Source organism: Sebastes umbrosus, chromosome 6 (assembly GCF_015220745.1).
Source record: "Sebastes umbrosus isolate fSebUmb1 chromosome 6, fSebUmb1.pri, whole genome shotgun sequence".
Taxonomy (NCBI): Eukaryota; Metazoa; Chordata; class Actinopteri; order Perciformes; family Sebastidae; genus Sebastes; species Sebastes umbrosus.
In genome coordinates, this window is record NC_051274.1 from 25,077,149 (window position 1) to 25,101,324 (window position 24,176).

Below are 24,176 nucleotides of genomic sequence, written 5' to 3' on the forward strand. Positions count from 1 at the left end.
CTGGGAGAGGGAGGGAAAGAGAGCGTATATTAAAAAAAAATAAGGACGACTAAAGTGAAATAAAAGGGAGGAGAGAGTGCAGGAAAGGGTGAAGAATGGGTGAGGAGGAAGAGGAGATAAAGTAAAAGACAGGAGTTGCCCAAGGCCATAGCCATTGGTTTCGTTTGTGAGGGGAGGAGGGAGAGGAAGAGAGAAATCATCAACGAACACCTGTCTGTTTCTGACTCCTAATAAATCAGCCTCCTCTTTATCTGTCTGCAGGTCTCTGCTGTTTGGAGAGAACAAGCAGAAAGTGGAGAAGGTAGATGGAACAGCATGATAACATAAAGTTCATCCCTACAGCACAGTGAGAACATCAGAATCCCACGCTGAGGAGGCATATGCATTCATCAAACTACATTTATTTTGGTCTAAAAGGTCCTAAATGCAAAACAGATCACACACAAAATATGTTCTATATGGAGGTACTATTTCACTCCTGTTTACAGTATCTTACAGCAGCGACTCTCAGAAATCCTCTTAACTCTGCAGAGAGTTCAAGTAGAAAAGACGGACATGCTCAGCATCCACGGACAGTAAACATGTACAGTATATATTTACATTGCATACAGTGCAAACGATGTGCAGATGTTCTTCATCACAGTGAAGACATCAGATAATCTACGTAATAACAACAGCTCACAATCAAAGCCTTTCAAAAATTAACAGGGAAAAAAACACTGTTGGTTCTTTGCCGTCTTACAGTATCAGCTACTGATAAAAGGTAGTTGCACTTTGATCTCAAGTCAGAGGTCATCATAAAGAAAACAACCACAATTTAAACTCAAAGGGTCACCCTGCTGATTTTACACCAATGAAACAGAATAGGAGAAGAACATTCATTGCACAGTTTTCCGTAGTCATTTTAACGGTACAAAAGAAAAGGGCGATTGTTCTTAGTTGTTATGGTAACAACACATGATAGTGGGGCTGTAAAGTGTGGTCGCAGCTCGCCGAAGAGAGAGCAGATGCAGCTTCAGACACGGATGGCTAGTTATCTAGGTAGTGAGGCGGAGAGATGGTTAGATCAAGACCTGCAACTGGCCACCAGTGTAGCATTAAAGCATAGTGGAATTAGCAAGATAGCTAACTAACCATGCTGTGTGGCTTGCAGCTTGCTAATTCCAACATGCTTTAACGCTTCACTGGTTACAGAAAATGAGCCGAACAAAGTTGCCACTCATCTGGTGATAGCAATGTGCTTTCCTCCCCTGAGAGCGTGTGGAAGAAGTATTAAGTTTCTAAATTGTACTCATCAACTCTGGCTCTCTGTGCTTCGTAACATTACTATTCCACTGCTTGTTTTAGTTTTTACTGCAAAACCTCATCTCAGTGAGTCTACGACTTGCCATAACTCAGTTTATATGGAAGTTAGCCTGGTTGCAATGGCAACGGTACACATAAAAATGCCCGCCACTTTGACCGTCCTGCTACGTTGATTTCAATGGGAATGTCTTTTCTTCTCCTATTCTATTTCTATACTACGATGGGGAGTACTACACAACCTGCGTAAACTGGTTCTTTACTGTCGACTTTTGCACTGGAGGAACTTGAAAGTGGAGTTTCCCCCAAACACCATAACAACATTTGAGCATATTGTTTATGCTAAATGCAGTACCTGTGAGCGTTTCTGGACAATATTTGTCATTGTTTTGTGTTGTTAATTGATTTCCAATAATACATATATACATACATACATTTGCATAAAGCGAGCATATTTGCCCACTCCCATGTCGATAAGAGTATTAAATACTTGACAAATCTCCCTTTAAGGTACATTTTGACCAGATAAAAAATGTGCCATTAATTTGCGATTAATCGCGATAAACTACAGACAATCATGCGATTAATCGTGATTAAAAATTCTAATCGATTGTCAGCCCTAAGATATATATTTAGGCAGTACTTTTACTGCCTAGACAAGAAAATAAATAAACAGATTGATGCAAATTGGGGGCAGCACATCAGCATCTATATTAATCACATTTTTCAGGGCGTTTTTGTTCTGTTTCTTGAGTGTCCGCTAGGCCCAGTTGCTGTAGGGTCAGTTCCCAGTATGGATAAGGTGGGTGAACTAAGTTTTGGGTGAGTTTAGCCTCCATTACACAACCTGCTTATCATAACATCTGTGCAGCGGTATGCATATTAATGAAATGAAAACAAAATCCCAGTGCAGAGACGTATTCAAATCAGGGAAAAAGTTCACTCATGTTATCCCAGATGTGAAGGAGTGTCTATTATTCCTCCAATATCCCCTCAAACCACTCGTTTTTCCTCACTGGAGTCCTAACTCATGTTTCCAAAGGACGCGTCGCTTGCTTCAGGGGAGGCAGTGCAGTTGGGTTTGGACACGGTAGGAATGGGGAAGGAGCAGAGAGACAGAGGAGAGAATTAGTTCTGTCAGACTGACTACTGTAGGAGGAATGGAGAGGGAAAAAAACGCTGACAGACAATCTTTGTTACAACATGCTACTGAACAGCTGGCTGCTACTTTCTCGTCTTATATTCAGTGACATTTGCGATAAAACAGATTGTTTCAATTACCATGAGTTTTAAAACATTTTGAGAAACATGCGTTATTTCCCGAGAATGAGACTATATAAAAAAGATGACAATCTCATTATCTGTGTGTTAAGTAAGGAGCTAGAGTCTGGATGTGGTTAACCTAACATAGCAGAAAACAGCTAGCCCGGCTCAGTCCAAATGTCAAAAATACACCTAGCAGCACCTCTAAAACGTACTAATTAACATACTCTATCTTAATTGTATAACCCCTGATATAAACTGAAATTTAAACACGACAAGTTCTGGTTTTAGGGGAGTAATGTGTTTATAACTCTTTCTCGATGAACGGCGGGCACAGTGACTGTGAGCTGCCTCCAAAAGTCTTGTTTGTGGAGGTCGCCAGGTTTGGTAGCATTGCACCTTTAGGCCCTAATCAGACGAAGTGTGTTCTGCATCCTTTTTGTAATTGTTTTGAGTGAGGCATTTTGCAAACTGCTTTTGAGTTGCTGAGTGCCTCGTGTTTTTCTGCTCTATGCACCCTGCGTTTTTGCTCCCTGAATGCCTCGAAAAAATTCAACTCAGAGCAGAAAAGCGGACGGACTGTATCAGGCCATCAGTGATGCAGAGAAGAAAGTACTGGGCAGATGGAGCCAGGCTAGCCACTTCCAGGCTTTATGCTAAACTAGCTAACTATGTCCAGACACTTACTTTAATTACCAGTAAGTTTTGTATCTGCTTGTAGTATAAGTCGAGCATAGGGCTGGGCGATAATTCAATATTATCGTTTATCGACTGAGTGGTATCATATCATGATAACAAGATAATACTGCCTTATTGTTTACAAAATGATGCTGTCAAATGAATGACTTCATAGGTAATTGTACTGAACATACACTTTAATAATTTTACGTATTACATTTATTTTGTGCGATGGCGTATTAGGGCCATTGTAGGTAAAAAATAAAATAAATAACTACAGAGCCGGGGGACTGGGGTAATATTCCAAGAAAAAGATTCTTTCTGAGATTAAAATCGAGGAAATAACTTAGATATTCTCTGAGATTTAAGTGGCAAATTTGCGAGATAATAATAATAATAATAATAATAATAATAATAATAATAAGAAGAAGAATAATAAGAATAAAAACTTTATTTATAAAGTGCTTTTAAAAATAAAGTTACAAAGTGCTTTATATAGTTGAACCAGGATTAAAACATTTCAGGATTTTAGGCAAATAAGGAATGTTTTAAAATAAAACTGCTAAAATTAATTATTTTTTAAAATAAGATAAGTAATATATATATATATATATATATATATATATATATATACATATAAAGTCATTCAACTACGAGAGAAAAACTTTGACTTAAGCTCCCTGTGATTAAAGTGGCAAATTTACAATAAAAAAACTAACAAATTTGCGAGATTATAAAGTCATAAATTTATGAGAAATCTGAAAAATAGTAGAGTGCAAAACCGTGGTAATGACTATGTTTTTTCTTGTAAATTTACGATTTCAATCTCGTAAATTCTTTTCTCGTTTTTTTCTTCGTTTTTTTATGATTCTAATTTTGAAATATCTAAAAAAAATACTCCTATTAATATTGTGATATTGATTTCAACTGTATTACCCAGCCCTCGTCGAGCAGTCACTCTGCATCTCTCGCCTCCTCAGTAACTACGACAACCAGCTTCAAAACAGAGAGACTGACGACAGCTTTAACACAATAAACTGTCACTGTAATTCGTAGCAAGGACCTTGTCTTTTACAGATATTATTTAGTCATAACATATATCAATTGATAATATAGTTGTTGCGAGAAATGACAATAGGTGTTAGTGTGCTGTAGTACTGTAAGTATTATAGGTTTCATGAGTTAATACCACTGAATTGGTCATAAATTGTCATTTGATCAATTCTGCTATAGTTACTGAAATAATGACATCCTTCTTGAGAAATGCCATTTACTTACGTGTTGTGTAGTACTCACCTCATCAAGCAACATTGACTACATGGGACACATGACAACAGCATGGGTCAGAGCACAGGGACACACACACATACACACACAGAGAGGAGGACATGTATGAATGTACAGGCTGTGATCCTCACACTGGGTGCTTGAACTGTTCTACTGTTTATTGTTTACTTCCTGCTAACAAGGTAATGCTTTTTCATTTCATTTATTTTATTTCTGTCACACTTTTATCTAGTTAAACAAGCAGCGTTAATAGAGGGAATTCTAAACTACACCAACAGACATCAGCCCGGTGTACAGCTGTAATCAAATTCATCTGACACTGACACATTTGGCTAAGATCCCACACAGATTACCTTTAATGATCATGTTGCGTGCAGTGTAAGGAGTTAATAAGAGCTAGTTGAGCACCTCGCGGGTGCTTTGCAAATCTGTGGAGGTGTGAGTATGTGTGAGCTTTTAAAAAACCTTTAAAATCTGGAATTTATTTATGAGAATCAACAGTGACAGGTTTAACACTGGATGTGAACTGTGAACTGGTGTCTTGTTTCATTGAACACCTGTATGGAACCAAATGGGACGACAACATACTGCAGAACATCAAACATTTACAATATGATTGTGATATTTAGTTCAAATATCATAAAGCTAGTGACTGATAAGACCGTATGAAGAAGCGAACGTGAGTGTCTGCGTCATCGTTTTCAAAGGTCTCCGTTTCTGCCTGTTCAGATTAAAATGCGACCCCAGAGTTTTCAAACTAAAACGCCGTCAGCAGCATTTTCAAACATCTTTTAGGGGTTCTAAAACCCCAGAGTGGTGTGGACGCTCCGCATTAACGTAGCAAAAGTTATGCGTTTTAAAACATATTAGTGTGGATGTAGCCTGAGTATGCTTTGGGTGAGCTGACCCTTTGAATTCTCCAGACATTATAAAAGTTAGAGAGCTAAGTTTGATATAACTGATCATAGATCACTCTCACCGCTATTATCTCTGCACACACTATATCAACTTCTCTTGGAGTAGCTCTTATCAAATACAAACTCATACTTCCCTTGCATTAAAACATTTGAGGATTCCTGATCTAGAACCCGAAGAGTGGCTCAAGCCCTAAATATTGAAATACAGAACTAGAGTGTCAGGTTTTATGAATGAGTGTCTGTTGCACTACATTGAGTGTGTGTATGTGAGTGTCCCATGTTCTACTGACCTGGGCTGGAGGTGCCTGGAGAGACGGGGGCGGCCCCTCGGCCTCGACTCACCAACAGGGCCTCCTGGTTTTCGGCCAGAGCCTGCTTGGCCAGGTAGCGCTCCCTCTTGATCTTCACCTCCAGGGATTCGGGGACATCGGGCACGATCCAGTCGATGGCTCGCAGCACGAAGAACACCACATGCTGGAGGAGGGAAGACGGGCAAAACAGCAAGACCTTTAAAGGTGCAGTGTGTAGGATCTGGCAGCATCTCATGGTGAGATGAACAGACACTTCTCCCGTGTGCCAAGTCTGTAGGGAGAACTATGGTGGCTGATGCAAAAACGTGAAAATACAAATGTCCCTTTCTAGAGCCAGTATTTGGTGTGTCCGTTCTGGGCTACTGTAGGAACATGGCGGACGGCTCCATGAAGAGGACCTGCTCCGTATGTAGATATAAAGTGCTTATTCTAAGGTAACAAAAACACAACGTGTCTTATTTTCAGGTGATTAAACACTAAAGAAAACATACTCATAAATATTATATTTAATTTCTGCTCATAAATGCTACACACTGTTCCTTTAAGCTCCTCATCAGACTGACAAAAACTGCCTCTCCTGTCATGAAATCTGAAGTTTAAACTCAGAGTACACAAGCAGTTTGACGTCATATGTAAAGAGATGGAAAGCAACATTTGTGTTTGAGCTTGAAGGTGACCTGGAAATTAATATTTTGACAGTCCATTTTGACTCGCCTTTATCAGTGAATGGACTTTGCTCAGTTGAATTATCTCCCTGACAACCAAGCGAACTCCCTGGCACAGAATGAAACAAATGAGCAAATAGAAAGACAAAGCAGCTCCATTCATACCTCAAAAGCGATGATAAAGCTAAGTCTGACGGCGAGAAGCTCCCAGAAGAACAGTGAGTAGTTTCCATTGTCGTCTCTGTACGCTTTATATCTAAAATTAAATTAAACACAGAGTTACTGCAGAACAAACAGCAGCAAATGACAACTGAACAATGTGTTAAACATCAGTAATACCACCCTCTGTTGGTCAACGCTGTGATCTGACGTCAGCAAGATTAAAAGCGAAACTTTGACATTTTGTTTGCAAAAATTACATCAAACGAAACATATTTGAGAGGCAAAACATGGAATTTTTAACCAAAGGGTGTCTCCCCACTCTTATATTACATGCATTCAGAGTATCAGCCCACAGTGTACCTGCACATGGGGTTCTCAGTGTAGTTAAGTGGGGCGTAAGCCAAGGTGAAGTTGACGTATCCATTGAGATCATTACCGAACTTGAACTGGTAGAGCAGACGAGGTAAGAAATCTGACGTGAAGGCGATGAGGAAAGCCTGCAGACGGAAAAGAGAAGAAAAAATGATGTTGGAGAAAAGAGATCAGGATCCAGTCTGGGATAGATGTCGTTTCCAACGGACTCACGTTGGCGATGACGGACAGGTGCGACAGGGCTTCCAGTATGTTGAACCAGACTCCGATGTTCTGGGCGCGCTCAGCCACCGGCCGGCGGTACTCGCACGCAAACTTGTGGGCGTCCAAACGGATTTCCACCCAGTTGTTGAGGAGGGCGAAGAGCGGAGCGAGGGGGAACGCTGCCACGAAGATGGTGATGAACCCAAACTGGAGCACTGCAGAATAATGAGTCAGACAGTTATCCTTTTTTTACCTACGTTCATCATACTGTATGTTATAGACATTTGAATGTCAGTGACATTAAGATACAGTAGCGGATACTTGCCCATCTCCAGGTACTCTTCAAACAGGCCTTCACACTCCACCAGCTGGTAGTCTTCCTCCCAGCGCTGAGGCTCATGGGATGCCTTATCTCCCATCACCTTGGCCAGAGATCTCTTCTGTTTCCAGGCCGTCACCTTCCTGTCAGAGCAGAGAGACAGAGCTTAGAAATATGAAATGAACATGACAATAGCGTTAATATAGAACTTTTATATTCAACACATCGGGGTCAGACTCATAAACAACAGCTGCTGGTAGAGATTCTGATTTTAGTTTAGCACTGCCTTTCATTTTTGTTTCACAGTTTTCAATAGTTTGTGTCTCTATTGTTGTCATTTTATACACCCTGAATACAAACTATAATTCATAGATATTATATTACATGGATAACTGTTAGCTTACAATTCAGTGTTTTGAATTTTTGCCCTGAGCATGGGTTTTTCATTTCTTCAAATCTGGATTCAGTTGGAGCTGTTGTCATAGTAACAAGTCCCAGAGGCTGAAACCTTCAAAAACTGTTTCAGACGGTTCTATTGTGGCATCTCAGTAACTCATCCTTGCTCTGCTGTACCAAATATCTGTCTAAAAACTCTGCACTTGTCATAATAATAATAAATCTGTACAGCATGGCCACTTTCACACAAAAAGCACACAAACAATCTTTTATGGTTCGGTATTTAGGTAGGACACGAATCAGGTGCTGGACAGGTTTCACTTAAAATGTGTCCCTTCCTTCTCTTCAGTGGCAGCTATCCTCTCAGATATGAGCAAGAATGTAGGACTGGAACAGGTGTGCTGATCCAAAGAGGCGGATGCCGCAACCCGAAGGATGCTGCCAGTGTCAGTGTTAGATTAAGCCTTGTGCAATAATACGTCCTTTGAAAGATTCAAGACGCAGATGAATTGGGACGCAGCTACGGTATAACAGAAACAACAAACCTGGCCGTCAACTGCGCTACCGCCTAGTTGGGCGACACCGCTCTCCCCAGAGGAAAACTATGGCACAGCCAGCAAAGAGCGATTTTACTGCTGATGTTGTGGGCGGGTTAAGCCTCATACTGTGAGGGGAGCATTCGGTGCCAAAAACTTAAGGAACACTATCTTTAATGTTTCTTTAAAGGCTCCCTGGCTTTCTGCTACAGTATATTATTTGTTTACCAAAACCCTCTGAAACCTGATTCTGCCCTGTTGTCTGGTCTGCTATGTGTCTGGAGACACTCACACACACACAGACAGTGTGCCAGTGCTGCAGAGGTACATCGATGAGCTTTACTGCACCAAACAAACAGAGCTGCAATCAGGATGCAGAGCCGTCTGATGCAACACCTCAAAAAACAATGACAATGTCATGCAGATAAAAAAAAAAAAGTAACTATGGATTTTAAGCAGTCTTTTAAGACTACAAATATCACATGATTGTATTATGCTAATTCAATTTTATCCGGTTCTATTTAATGTATTTGATACTTGTGACAATTTATGAATTCCAGGTGATAATCAAATTCAACAATTTCAATTTCAATTGTACTCCTGTCTGTTTGAGGAAACCTTGTATACGTATACCTTATAAGCTCTATGAGACAAAGTGAAGCAAGTTTGAAAAAGGTCCGATACCCTTTGAGGTGTTTAGTAAAAGTAGAAATCATAATAATGTCGGAGATACTGATAAACTTACGGGATAATGAACTCCTGAATGTTGTTGATGAGTTGCTTTCCCACCATGATGATGAAGAGTTGCTCAGCCAGTTCAATGAGACAACCCCCGGGACCGCACTGCAATAGAAACACAGAGATATGACACAATGGAGCATCACATTTTCTACATGCTTAGATAAAAATAAAATAGCAGGGATCTGTAGTACTTTCTCTCTTTGACATTTATCGGTAAATTAATAGACTCACGTCTTCATTCCTCATCCCAAACAAGGTCCCATAGTTGGTGGGGTAACCCACAAACCTGCCCACACAGAGAGGTAACACAGTTAAAATCTTATTTGGCACAAAATGTTCTGCCTTTCTCAACGGTGTCCGTGTGTCTGAGGAGACTGACTGGTGTCTCACCTTCCTTTAAAGAAAGCCACGTAGAAGGGGGACGAGTAGAAGTTGACAAACTGGAAGATGAACACTTTGAAGATGAAGGAATTGTCATACTGGGTTTGTGTTCTGTGCATCTCTGCAACAGAGAAAAAAACATGGACACAGTGTTAAACACATTCAAGTGAAATTAAAATAATAATGTTACCATGTTCAGAGATCTCAGCAATATCTTGGTGAATATATTGTTATCTTAATTGATAGAAATAATAGTCAAAACTATGTCAAAAGGATCCAAGAAATAAACTGGAATTATCCTCCATAGGAGCAAATGGAGTGAAATCAACACAACGACTCTGAGCAGTCAAATCTTTATCAGACAGACATTAATTCACCTGAAAATATAATTGTGCTTAATTTACTCTGTCTCATCAAGAGAGATGTCAAGCAATCCAATAAGCATTTGAACTGCAAAGGTGATATATCACAACCTCTAGTGTCTCTGGGGCAAAATCTATGGTTTATTTATGTGCCTTTTTTGCTCTGAACTGTTCATTTCAGTGCTTCGTAACTGTTTTTAGCCACGAAGATTGTAACTGCAGTGCTAATTTGCATGCCAGACGGTGTTAGCCTGCTAACATGTTTTCACACTTTGAGTATTCGTCTAAAAAAAAAATAAAATCGCCACCACTGATGTAGAAAAGAAAAGATAAAAACAGATTAGAGGAGGATGGATGATCTTTTGATGCTGCTGCAGTGGTTACTGATGTATACAGTATGGACACACTGCAAATATGGGTACTGATCTTAACATTATTATTCAGTGTGTTTTATTTTCCATCTTATTTTCCATTATGGCACTCTATCCAAGTCAAGTCAAGTCAAGTAAATTTTATTTTGGGCTATACAGCCCAAAATCACAAATCACAAATTTGCCTCAGGGGGCATTACAATCTGTACAGGATACAACACCCTCTGTCCTTTACACTGTGACCCTCTCATCCCTGTTTTCATGTCCCCTCTGTCTGTTTTCCTTTTTTATAAAGCACATTGTGCTGCATTTCTTGTATGAAAGGTGCTTTACAAATAAACTTTATGGTTATTATTATTATCATTATCACCACCACAGATGTTGTAATCAAATTCAAGACACCCTCTGCTCTTTGAAGAGTCTCGTCTGTAAGTTAGTGGCGATCCAGTGAGAGGCTGATATCAATACACAACATTTGGCTTTGAGGTGTTAGAGAGCAGTATTGATTCTTACCCCATTTAGTGAGCTGCTCTGCTAATGCAGTGTAGACCCGGCCCATCAGCAGGATGAGGCCCAGACTCACAATACTGCTGGAGATGTTGGCTATGGTCGTTGCCTGGGGAGGACAGCACACACACATGTATAAATATTAATAGGCGCACACACACACACATACACATACCCACAGAGGGTCATTACACTGCTTTTAAATAGAATGCAAAATAGAACAAATTAAATCCACACATCCACTGTAGATGCCTTGTGCAGCTCTGATGTACCTCTGTACGCAGGACGGGGCTCCCCGTACGGAACATCATCAGGCTGATGATACCGCGGCACATGACCACCGTTACCAGGAAGATCATCACAACACACAGCTGAGAGGGAACACACAGGGATACTGGGTAAAATGTGGATTTTGTGAAGGAAAACAGCAAAGAAATATTCTGAACAACATCTCAGTGAAGTAGTTCTTCGTGGGGGGTTTCCCCACCTTCACTGCTACATATTATGTGGCACGCCATCACAGCCAGATGGAGGGCAGCCATCATCATCTACACCACTCCCCATAGTCGGCTGATTCTTTTTCCAGATACCGGTAAGTAGTCATAGATACTATTCTACGCAGTGTGCCTTTACAGACCTGGTGCCAATGGTAGCAATTTTTCAATTTTCCACCTCCATCATCATTGCCAGGAGGAGGGTTGGAGAAACTGATCCTCAGATCCCTGAACAGGAACAAGTTAATCCTGAGACTGAACGTACAGTACGGTGTATGGCTGAGATGATCAGATCACATCCAGCCCTGTGGGCAAATGACCTGGATTCATTATTAGAGAAAGATTCAGTTACCACTGCAGGATTCAGTGGTGTGAACCCCACCTCTCTTTCTCTTCAGGATTACAAAAGTAAAAGCTCAAAAAAGACACAGAGACTCCTCACTGAAGCCAAGTATAATGACAATGATTGCAAAAAGAAGAAAAGGAGAATAAGTTTGACTTGATATGTGATTATTTCCATAGAAAACAAGTAGAGTAATTCATTACAATAATCAAACTGTACTGTATTCATCAAATTAGAAGTCGGTGATATTGACGGGCTTATCTGAGACTCAGACATAATGACTGATACCAGCAAACCAATATATTACACAAGGAAAGAACCTTCTGTAACCCCAAATACTTCATTAAAATAATGCTGTCTCACCATCATAATGATGACCATGGAGCCACCGAACATGCGGGACAGCCTGGTCTTCTCTGGAAAGTAGGGCTCTTTCACCCCGGTCACTGGGTTTTGCTCCATCGTCGGGGCCATGGCTGCAAACTCTGGACGAGGACGCTCCTGAGGCAACACAGTGATGACATCAGCATCAGTGGACACACTCTTTGCTGGTTTGACGTGACCTGACGTAGGTTTCTGCATGATGACGCTGCTACATATCCTTACAGCCAGTGTATTAACGTTACATACAGTAATTTAGATGGTGGTCGGCATGCCCCCAGTTTGGAGAAGCAGACAGGAGTACCAGCACGGAAGCTAAGCAATGTACTGCTGTGGAACGCCACGTTAGTTCAGATCCGAAAGTCACACAATAACACAAACAAACTAACGGATCGATGCAGCGGTAGACAAGCAACTCCCGTGTTCTGTGAGGTAAAATTACTGTTTTGGTGAATGGAGTCTGGTGGCTTTAAAGACAGTAATATAACAGCTTCAGGTCCTCGTCGGAAAGGGCTGTCTGATGGCGAGGTAAAGCAGTGAAAATATTCTAAATATAGTGTATACTTAAATTGATATTGATTTTTTTTTTTTTTTTCTTTATTCGCGACTCCCGTCCACAGCTGCTTTGATCGCTCTCTTCAAAGCCACCAGACTACATTCACAAAAACAGTAATTTAACCTTGCAGAACGCGGGAGTATACATTTAAAAAAAAAAAAACTAACCCTTTCACTTATTTCCTAACTTTGACTCAGCTAGTGCTAACGTTCACATTATTCATAACCTTATTGTTTAGCTTACTTTGATAACATACGTCACTGCTTTTTGCTAACAGATGAGTGGGTGTTTATATTTGAGAAAAACATAAAACAATGCCCTTTAAATAAAGTTAAAGGCGCAATAGGTAGTGATGCACCTCATGCCTGGGAAACCCAACTCTCTTCCCATTGACTTAAGGTCTGCAGCTAGTCCCTTAATCATGACATACCTAAGAACCATTAAAGTCATACTCATACTGAAAACAAACAAGAAAGGAAGGATTGTGAGACCTCTTCTTCATGGAAGTCCATGCAGTCCCAGTGATGGGCCAGGGTGGCCATCTTTCTCTTCCAGTACTCCAGGAAGGTTACGGCCCAGAAGGACATGAACACACTGAAGAGGACCGTACCCGGGTGGTCAAACAAGTAGCCCAACTGCAATGCAATCAGAGTGCATCAACTTTAAGTCTCTTTGCATTAAGAAACTGAGGTAGTGACATGAATTGAAAGTTCATTACCTTGGCCATGGTGCAGATGTCAGACATGTTCCAGGCCTTGCATGTGTTACAGAGAGGACACATCAGATAACTGGCTCCGCTGTTACAGATGTCCTTACTGTTGACAGACACGTAGAAATACATTAGTCACAACTGAGAAAACATGTGTTAAAGCTTTCAAACCAGGACCGCTTTTCAGATTTTGATGTATCAGGTGGCCGAGCACATTTGACAGAAACTATAGTTACCAATGTGAGAGATAAGAGATTGGCTGAATTAGTAGTGATGTATTTTGTAGTTCACACAAACCACGGGTATATCGATTGAGTGAGAAAATAGAACAGATGGAAGGTGTTGAAATCTGTCTCCCAGCTCGCTGCCAGGAAACAGAGCTACTGCACTTTCACTTGTTACAGTTATTCAATGAGCTAGTGAAACAATGACTACACATGCTGCACAAATAACGCTCACTGAGAGACGTCTATCTTCGTTATTTATGCCACGGGGTGATTGTTATTCTGCTCTAATTGTTCATTATCACATAAGCTTGCTGCAGTTTGTTGCCGCAGGCTGCTCTCCATCCATTCTCCACTAATCAGTGGCTTTAATCTATGGTGTGAACTAATGAACCTCATGAATCAGGAGGCATTCGGTCGTTTCCTTCCTGAGATATTGACTCGTCTTCCACTCTCTCTAACCTCCCTTTTTACTTTATGGTGGGAATGAATTTTCTGTCACTGAAACCAACAGGATGCAGTACAAAGAGAATGGTAAACACAAAACAATTGGTGAGGGAATATGAGGGTACAAACACTCTCAGGTACACCTACTCCGAAAGAGAAATGACTCCACAAATGCTGTGTATGAAAAGTAGAGCCCACTGTGGTGATAAATAATAAATAATAAATTGGGCACAGACATACCCCATGTGGATTGAATAATTATGGGGTTTGTTTTCATGCAGAGCAGACTGAGAAACAAATATACCAAAGCATCAAAGCACAAACTGTGATTGCTTTACATAATTTGGGAGGAAGAGTGTGAGTTGAGTTTTAATTTCTAGGTGATTCCGACATCCCTTAAAAGGTATAATATGCAGGAATTTTCTAAAAAAAACAATGTACAGCCTGATTCTGCAGAATCATAACTACTAATACTGTACTATTACAGTACTACTAGTACTAGCAGTACTAGTACAATAGCATACAAATCATTGCGTAATGACTGTAAAACAGGTGGAGTAAGTCTAAGTTTAAGACTTGACCAATATAACTTGACCCATGAACTAAATCAACTAAAATGCGGACTGTGTGTGGACTCACGCCGGTGTGTTGCTACCCATGGACATGACTCCAGACACAAAGACCAGGGTTCCAACCACTGCAGCTGGCAGCAGCCACGCTGTGTAGAAACCTGCAGAGACATAAAGCTCCATTAGGCTGCAGCTCTTGGCTGATGCAGGGATGTGCAATTACACTGCTGTTTGGTGCTGAAATGTCCTTGATAAAGAGGTCGGGTTGGCGTCGCAGAAGGCGACTGACAATGTGTGATGCTGTGTATGCTACACCCTTCTCTTTCTATCTCATATACAACTACCTGTTATTATGTGACCAAAGTTCCATATTTAACTGAGCCATCTGCATGACAAGTGAGAAAACGCCATGTTTCCCCCACCCCAAAACTACTAATTTCAATGCATAGAATCTTATTTGTATGAATAAGAATTTATATTTACCCAGCCAGGCAAAGTAGAGTGCGATCTTCTCTCCAAAGTACTCCCTGATGTGGTCCAATGGTTGGTACTTGTACCATTTGCACCAGCGGGCCCAGTAGTGGTAAATAACCTGCCTCTGGTTCAGCTCGTCAGGACGAATCTCATACTTTGGAAGCTCAAAGGGGCCCTGTGAAAAAAAACAACATGTTGATTAGAGCGGGAAAACAGCACACACTTTACATCCGATTAAAGAACAGATAAATGATATCTGACCTCGTGCAGGGGGAAAGCTGCTGTGTACACCCCTTCATTTACCAGTCTCTCCACACCAACCTCAGCCCTCTTCCTTTTGCCGTATACCGTCCTGGCAAGAATCTCATACACCTGAAATAATACACAAACTCTCATTCCATGGGAGAATAATTTCACTGAGTACATGCACTGTAGAGGAATTCCTGTTACTCACAACACGGTGTCTCTGTGTGTTAGTGAAGTAGGTTTCATGGTTGTCACAGCCAACGAACCTGTAGAAGAGAGACATTCATTCAGCCGAAATACACTTTTATATACTGTGATACTTTGTTAACCGATCCTATTATTTACCATCATTAGTAAGAACTCACCTGCTCATCTTTGACTTGCGAAAGGCACATGTGTAATAGTCTAGAGGCCTGTTTGGCACCGACTCCTCCATCACGTTAGGTATGCATAGTCTTTTCATAACCCGAGCAGATGTGTTTAAGTCCAGATTTGGCTGCGCCTGGAAGTCAAACACACATTCATTCAAGATGAAGAGCATTTAATATTCCTTTCTCTTTAAATAACTACAATCCTTAAAATTTCAGTGGCAGCTTGTATCTGTTTACAACACAGCCAAACAAACCGTTGGCAGAGAGGATTCAGTTACAGTCAACAATGGCGTCCGACACGATAACACTCAACTCATCGGCTTTTGTCTTCCACATCATGTCCAGTACCTGCATGTACTTTTTCCTGTGAATGCCTTGTGTGCGGGTACTGGGTTTGCATTTGAACCCTGCTCAAGAAAGGTGAACTCCGCCACTAACAATACAACACTATAGCCACCCACACATGATCAGTGGTAAAATCGCTCTGCGCTGGCTGTGCTATAGTTTTACGATGGGGAGAGACCAAATAGCCGGAAGCACTACCCTTGGTATGGCGCACCGCTCGAAATTGCCGCTTCAGAGTTCAAATTATTTCAACTTTGACCTTGGTTGCTGCTGACCTTTCAAAGAGATGAGATAACAGCTACAATTATTGTTGTTGCCTAGAAATAGTGAATGACGTTCCTTTCGCACTTTTTGGTGACATATTATACCTGCTAGCACTGCAAGGCTCTGAGCTCTACCTCACAGTGAGCGAAGGGCAAATTGTTATCATGTGAAGGCAGCTTTAGAGTCTATAACCATGTTAGCGGCTCCGTGAGGTTGTACTTTGAACTCAATCTTAACATAAACATTCTAACATGCTAATATGCGCCCAATGACATTTCAGTTGAGTTCGATTAAATTTAATGCTACGATGCTGATATTTAACAGGTATAATATGTACCATGTACTGTATATGTATGTGTGTAAGGGGTTTGTCATCTTAGTTTAGCATGCTAGCATGCTGATGTAAACTAATTAGTAGGACTGCCCCCTCTTAGTCGATTAGTCGACAAATCGGTCATTTTGGTCTTAGTCGACTAAGTCTTCTTTAGTCGATTAGTAATTCTTTATGCTTTTTTTTTGCTTATTTCTAAGAAACGTAGGAGCACATCTCTGGTAAACACAAGATTTAAAGTGGTGCTTTTGTGTGATTCTTTGTGGAGAGACTCAGTTTTACAGATCTGTCGATTAAATCAACTAATAGATTAGTCACAAAATCGTATGAGTGTTAGTCAACTAAGAATTTGTTTGGTCAAGGACAGCCCTACTAATTAGCACTAAACACAAACGAGTACAGCTGAGGCTGATGGGAATGTGGTTAGTTTTGCAGGTATTTGGTCATAAACCAAAGTACTGGACAAAATGTGTACCAGATTTTGTGACAAGCCATCCAATAGTCCAAAACAAAAAAATAAATGTCAACCTCATGATGGCACAACTGGAGAAATCAAAGGATCACTAAAGTCAGCAGGATACAACGTATAAAAACCATGAATTTCTATTGCAATTCATCTTGTACATACTGAAATATTTCACAGGACAAGTGAAAACTTTGACCAGCTGGTTACACTAGACGAAAGGTCAGAAGATCACCAAAATCATTAGGACAGATATTTCATTCTGGACCGATGGACAGACTGACAGTGCCATCCTCTTAAGGATTACACCTTCATATTAGACTTATTTGACTATAAATAGTTGCACTAACCTGTAATGGAGCTCTCAGACAGAGTTCCTCAGCGTAATACAGCATCACATCCCAAGGAGCACTGAGCTTCAGAAAATGTATTGTTTTCTTTTCATTCGACGTTTCCTCCTGAAGAGACGAGAAGCAACAGAGAAGTGGTTAATTTGAAAAATCAACAAAAATAATGAGTTGATTTAGAATTTATTAAGAAGATGAATAATCTGATCTACAGCACCTTTTCCATGAGCACTCCAGCGCTCTCCAGATTCTGAACAAACTTCTCCCTCCACTGTGCCAGCTGTGCCTTCCCTCGCCGTTTCCTCCGCGAGCGGATCTCCCACACCAGCACAAAGTCTAAACCCAGATCAACCATAAAGGTCCAAAAGATTAAATGAAGGACTGAGCTTGTGACAACTAATACGAGCTGCTGATGCTACCTAGTACCTACCGATTTTGGTTCTTCCATCTCTGAAGTAGTTCCCCAGCTGTGGAACCGGCTGCTCACTTCTTGTATTACAGTGAATATACATGGGATTATCACCTTCCAATTCTTCGTCATCACCTGCAGCTGAAAACTAAAAGCATCCAGAGTCATCAATATCTGTTAATTAAAAAAAAAAAGTGAGAACTGCGTTTTTTACTCCCTTTCCTGCAGGCAAGTCCTTTGTTCTGTATATTGACAGTTAATTTGCTCTTGATGAGGTTTAACCCATAAGATCCTGAGCCATTACTCAGCATCATAAAAGCCTCCACTTTGCAATAATGAGTCCAGAAAGATGAGATGGAAAATGATCACTGAGCTTTTTACAGTATGATTGAAAACAGCTCTTTCAGTGCAGTAAAGTCGCGCTTCCCAACGAGACATTTTTTATTTTCCCAGTGACATACAGTAACCTGGGGGTCCTGACACCCACTACAGGTTGCCAAATCTTCACAGGGGGGTCGCGAGGCCTTCTTGATTTTAAGAGGTGTAAGATAACTTTTTTAAAAACATACAGTTGGCCTATTGCATTTCATTAATTTCCATGAAGAATACTACATTTTTAAAGTTTGGCTTATTTATTAAGGCCACTGTGACGACCTGGACACAAGTTATATTCACAGAGCCTTCCCTCTCTGCTAAACAGCCTCATCCTGCATTAGAAAAGTACACAGTTAAAACAACCAAAGAGCTGATAGAACAATGGCCACGCTTCAGGAAGAAGAAAACACTGAATTCGTCAAAAAAAAAGAAGCTTATTAAGTATGTATGGTTGTTAAATATTCAAAACAATACATAATACAGACAGGGAATTGTATTAAAAGTTCCTAAAAATAACAGGAAAACTCATCTCTAATGCAATATTCACAGGAAATGATCCGCTAAAAAGTCATTCAAATCGCTTGTTTCACACAAACGTCCTGCAGTTATTGCGTTCAGTATTTGGGTTAATTGCACAGTTTATCAGTTATTCTGTACTGTTATTGTTATGCATTGAATATAATATGGAATATCAATAAAATATGTCCCTTAGTCGTCAGTTTACTTAATGACAAAAGGCAATAGGTTGGGAACCAAAGTCATGCCACACTCCTGTAGATATCAGATCCACTGCAAAATCTCAGAGAAGTCAGTGAGGCGTGAAGGGATGAGCAGAGCAGCAGGGTTATGGCTGCTCTGTGAGTGTGCAGTTATTGTTTCATATCTATGTGATTTCTCTATGAAAGGAAAACACGCTGCAGCATTATAGAGGAAAAAAGTAAAACAGTGCTTACATATCTTGGCGGAATGAAGATCCCGTTCTGCAGACTCCCATAGCTGTCTGTGGTCTGTGCTTCACCCTCATAGTCCAGATCCAGGAGGACCTTTCTGTCTCCCCTCAACGGCTCTGAGCCCTTCCTCAACATGATGAAGAAGTCCTGTGGCTGGACACATATACTGAGCATTCACATGATATTATACTGTATAAGAAATCTGTGCTTATTTCTGAAGTAACTCACAGATGAGATGCTTTTAAAGAAAGAGACTGAAAAGAGAAAATACTGCACCTTTGCTGTTGTGATGGATTTGCAGCAATCTGTGCTTCCCTCGTCTATCTCTCCTCTCTATCTCTGCATCCGTCAAGCTCCTCTGCTCCCCCGCTAGATAGCTGTGGAATACCGTAATGGACCTAACATGCAGGCAGCAGCAGACACTTCACTGCATTTCAGCAGAGGGAATATACATCAGTGCAGTGCACATCCCCACTTCGTAAATAATGTAAGAGTCAGTCAGGGGCGGAGAATGGCAGAATAAAATCAGAGCTCTCTCTCTAACGCGCTCATTATGCAGAATATACAACACGTTTGGGGGCAATCTCCTCTTTGATGTTAACGGGTATTCCCCCATCTATACAGGCTGTTTTGCATGTTTCACTTAATTGGTTTTGAAATGTACACACAATTAACATACATTATAAACAGGGCTAGAAGAAAAAGCTCCACCCCTCTCAGCTGTATTTCCTGATGTGCATCATCACAGACACGAGGTTGTGAACACCTTCCAAGATTCAGAGATCCTCAACCTTCACATGCATCATCAGCACTATAGGTGACATAATTGCTTTTCTCCAACACACCTCCTTTTCGGTGGACTGCATTGCTGCAGAGCTGGCTGCAAGAAGAGTATGAAGAGGTACGTACAGAGGAGGAGTAAAAGGGAAAGAGGGAGGATGCACAAAATTGTAGCGCCACCAGAGATTAAAATTGCATTAGAAAGTGAAAAGCCGTACAGCAGAGCATGGTTTAAACATCAGTTACATGTAATAGGTAGAAATACAATTAAAAGTCCCCTAAAAGAGTCCTCTGCAAAAACAAAAACACTGCTTTCACCAATTACGACCAATAATGGCACAGATTTTTCCCGTCTATATAACTGTGCATGAATGTAACATTCCAGATGTTATCTCAATCAATCTACAGTTTCAAAGTAGACTTTTGAAAGGTAGTAGTAGTAAATATAAGAATATCAAAAAATTCTTGCATGGTAAAATACTTTCTATAACACTATAACAGTAATAACCATGACATAAGATATCTGAACCACCAAAATATACTCGTAAAATATCAAAATAAACACATTTTCTTAAGAAAAAAGCTCAGTAAGTGGCCGATCACACAGAGTGCGTTTTAGCAGCCTGGGGCGGCTTTTAGTAATAATTTTCAATGAGGGTGAAGTGTTTCGCGTTCTGCTTTTGTGTTAATGAGCGTACAATGTACAGATAGCGGGTCATTGTTGTGAAATAAACCCCTTCAGGGCGATGCAAGACCTTCGCGTCGGGGTTTATTTCACAACAATGACCGGCTCGTTGTACATTATCCCTTACATAATAAACACAATATGATTTTGCAGTGATCAGACTAACTGGTGTTTCATAATTATCACTTACAAAGGAGCACTAATGCATTTTCTTTTTCTTTTTTTTCTGGCCAAAGGTTTTAAGAAATGATGAATCATGCTGTTAAATTCTGTATTGATGGACTGAATGCTGTCTTTGGTTAAATACTCTTTCATAAGTTCCTCCGACCTCAGCTGATACCGTCTTAATTTTTCATTCAATTTCTTCCCACTCTAATGTTTCCTTTGAACCTCCCAAAGAGACAACCCACAGAATTTTACTTATCATCAATCCTATCAATCTGACAATCCTCTTCGGGTTTTCTACCATTTGCTGATTCATTCTGTGGGAACACTTTCCACTGAGGATGAGTCTACTGCATGTTGTTCCTACTTAGTCATTAAGATCAACTTGACTGGTGACATCACTCTATTCTTCATATTTATTGGGTAGTGTTCAGTTTCCTTGGCTTGTTGACTTTCTCTTCTAGTCTGTAAACTGTATCTCATGCCCTCTGATGTGTTGTCCTCTTCCTAAACGTCCATCCCTGCAGTGGATCAATGTGCCTTTCCCTCACCTTCCTATATAAAGTCAACCATCAGCCATTATTGCAGCTCTCCTTGAAATAAGAAGTCAAAAACAAAGACTTTCCTATAATCCTCTTTGATCCAGTTCTGTTGTGTGCAGAGAAAACAACACACACAGTGAGAAGAGTTAATGAAACCACAGCACAAGTACACCCAAGGTGACATTATTCCCCTGCTAGAATGATAAAAATGTACCTGAACAAGACCAGCAGTAACTTGTTGCCCTAGCAACTGCAAAAAGATAATTAATAATACCAGAGGCTGTGAACATTACCGGTCTATGCTGTGTTAGATATTGCCTTCTTTTCCCTATGGACTCATTACAGCTTGAATCTGAGCCTGTTAGTGGTACAAACATGCACTTTTAGTGAACCTAACGTTACACTGACGCTTGCATACTTGCCCTCGCAACTCGTTTTGCGGCTGCAGTGTTCTCCCTCAGTACTGGACCAATTTCTGGACACAAATAGTGTTGTCCCCATTAGTCATTTGGACACAAAAACATGGGAAAATAGGGTTGAAGGTTGAAAAATACCGAAGTTACCCTTTAATATTAGACAGGGCTGACTTAAAGCATAGGCAATATAGGCAGTCACATAGGGCGCCACCTTCTTGGGGGCGCTGGTCGCCCTCTTGAAGAGGAACCTCATATGTGACCTCTACTGGTGACTGGGAGGAACTGGAACTCAGCATTCAGCAATGCACGACACTTATCTGACAATATGTCAAATGTTTTTTTGTTTGGAAAACAAGGCTTTCCAGTCCTCCTAGCTCAATTGTCTTCCAGCGGTATTAGTTTAAAATGATGCGTGGGGAGTTTCAATTTCAAATCAGTGATGTAGGCTGGAAAGTGACCTTCAAAAGTCAGGAATTTAAGTAGTTAATCACGGAGTCATGGGCAATAATCATCTCCCACAGACATATTGTAGTCAGTATGCTATTTTTTTTTTTTTGTGTGGAGATTATAGCAGTGGTTCTCAACCCCCCCTTTTAATTAGTACTTTTTAAAAAGACTAATTTATTGGGGACCTGGGGGATCGCAGCCAAAATCACCCAATTGCAGCCTATGCAGTTAAAATATTTAAAATAGAATAGATAGATAAAATGTTTGCCATGGGTCCGAATTTAAAGTATCACACGCTATCAGGGGGGGTAGGGGCACTCTGTCAGTCATTTTGAAGAAGACAGATGCAGCAGGCACAGACTTACTCTTATGCTCTGTCTATTTTAATTTTTACACAATAAGCAAACAATCTGTAACTTTCCTTAAATAATAATCTGTTGTTTTTCTTCAAGGGACATTAATTACATAACTAATAATGTTTTTGAGAAGAAATATGTTAACATTTTCCTATGATGTTTTTTTTTTTTATAGTTTATTCAGTCGGTAGTCATAGTATGTTAAATAGGTTGTTAGGATGAGGTTAAACTTTATCAAACCACTTTTTTATTGACGCGCCTGGGACTATGTCTTCTTTATTTGTTGGGTCTCATCCTGTCCGCCTTGAAAAAGATTCCAACATCAATTGCGTATCACATTTTCCCTCTGCGTCCCACAGTTTGAGAACCACTGGATTATAGCAAGAAGGGCAGTATGCAATGGAGACTACGTTTTTTGCAACTGCTCTCTTACCTGTGAATCTTCTGTCTCTGCTCTAACATGACTGTCCTTATGTTTGAACGCAGAGCATTTCACTGGTTTGACCTCAGGGCTCTAGACTGCGACCAAAATGATCGCATATGCGACCAAAATGACCGCATATGCGACCAAAATGACCGCATATGCGACCAAAATGACCTGCCTCTGATCTCAGGAGCTGCAGCGTCAACTGGGAATTATTCTCAAGTCAGTGAGTTAAACTTTCTAGTAGTTACCAGTAACGTTACGGTTAGCTAACGTTAGACTGTTGGATGTTAACGGTAACGTTACAGTTAACGCTCACTAACGAGCTAGCAGCCGACGTTTGCAATCACAGTGAGTGAGATGACGATAACGTTACGTTAACGAGGAGTCAAAACTCCGCCACAGCTCAAATCATGTTACTGATGTTAACCACTTATTTACTTACTTACTCCTCTCTTTGTTCCCTTTGGGTAACAAGGCTGCAATGAATGAATTCAGTCCGTGCCAACATGCTGCGTCTCTCCCTCTTCTCTAGGCTTGTGTCGTTTTAGACCAATGACGTCATTGATGACGTCCGAAGCCTCGCTGCCCGGCCTTACCTTACCGTTCATGAAGTGGTTCAAATCTTCACTGGTTCAACCAATGCCATTTTCCAGAAGTGACACAGAACACTAATATTACCCCTCCTGCAATTATTATATTATATTACACTACACTACAATACAATTATTGACTAAAGGATTGGTTTACACACATAAGATGCATTACTCACAAAACAATTACAGTTTATATACATGTATCTTATATACTCATGATATACTTACTAAATAGACATTTTATTATATATGATATATATATAAATTGATTACATGGTAATCGATTTTTTTTCATTGTTTATAGTCATTCCCAACAGCCTTTACTGGCGCAAAATACAGTATATCACAGATCTGTGGTCCCAGTAGACCACAACCAGCACGGCTCCCAGTAGACCACTTACACTTACACACCAAAAACGGACAAACTGACAATAACCTGATATTTTCAGGTGGATTTCATTTAATTCTCACTGTGCAATATCATTTTCCACTTGTGCACTTTTGTTAATAGTCTGTTTATTGTCAATACTGTATATACTATAATTCCTATCTTTATACTTGGTTCATATTTTGTTACACTTTGTTTAGCTCTTTTTTTTTTTTTACTGTGTTAGCTGATGCATCTTGTTTTTTGCACTATCCCCTTTGCTGCTGTACACTGCAAATGTCCCCACTGCTGGACTAATAAAGGAA

The 24,176-nt window shown here is 40.4% G+C and overlaps 2 protein-coding genes across 3 annotated transcripts in view; both read right to left on the bottom strand.

The window, feature by feature from the left end:
* arhgef19 (Rho guanine nucleotide exchange factor (GEF) 19) overlaps positions 1-1,745 on the bottom strand; it is a 32,448-nt gene extending 30,703 nt beyond the window's left edge. Inside the window, exon 1 of the mRNA XM_037772528.1 lies at positions 211-1,745. The gene's annotated coding sequence lies outside the window, so the exon portion shown is untranslated. The remainder of the gene's footprint in view (positions 1-210) is intronic.
* On the bottom strand, positions 8-23,408 carry ano11 (anoctamin 11). 2 transcript variants are annotated; one of them, XM_037772531.1, is made up of 26 exons: positions 23,333-23,408; positions 19,349-19,940; positions 19,076-19,225; positions 17,769-17,895; positions 17,556-17,674; positions 17,342-17,449; positions 15,583-15,719; positions 15,426-15,483; positions 15,233-15,343; positions 14,981-15,146; positions 14,568-14,658; positions 13,267-13,363; positions 13,040-13,183; positions 11,975-12,112; positions 11,047-11,145; positions 10,781-10,883; positions 9,544-9,655; positions 9,385-9,439; positions 9,158-9,255; positions 7,487-7,623; positions 7,171-7,376; positions 6,946-7,082; positions 6,589-6,679; positions 5,738-5,921; positions 4,540-4,557; positions 1,775-2,357 (listed from the first exon to the last, which is right to left on the bottom strand). In XM_037772531.1, exons 3-25 carry the CDS (start codon positions 19,205-19,207, stop codon positions 4,544-4,546), a joined length of 2,664 nt encoding a protein of 887 aa, XP_037628459.1. In that variant the 5' UTR covers positions 19,208-19,225; positions 19,349-19,940; positions 23,333-23,408; the 3' UTR covers positions 1,775-2,357; positions 4,540-4,543. The 2 variants fall into 2 exon arrangements, with proteins under 2 accessions (XP_037628457.1, XP_037628459.1); XM_037772529.1 differs by lacking the exons at positions 1,775-2,357; positions 4,540-4,557 and adding an exon at positions 8-268.
* Positions 23,409-24,176: the final 768 nt, after the last annotated feature.

Coding starts and splice junctions, on each gene's coding strand:
- ano11 (XM_037772529.1), bottom strand. CDS start 19,207: ATGTTGAGGAAGGGCTCAGAGCCGTTGAGGGGAGACAGAAAGGTCCTC. Junction 15,720..17,341: donor GTCTGAGAGCTCCATTACAG/GTTAGTGCAACT, acceptor TTTGACTTCCAG/GCGCAGCCAAATCTGGACTT. Junction 269..5,737: donor TCCAGGCACCTCCAGCCCAG/GTCAGTAGAACA, acceptor CTCTCCAAACAG/CAGAGACCTGCAGACAGATA.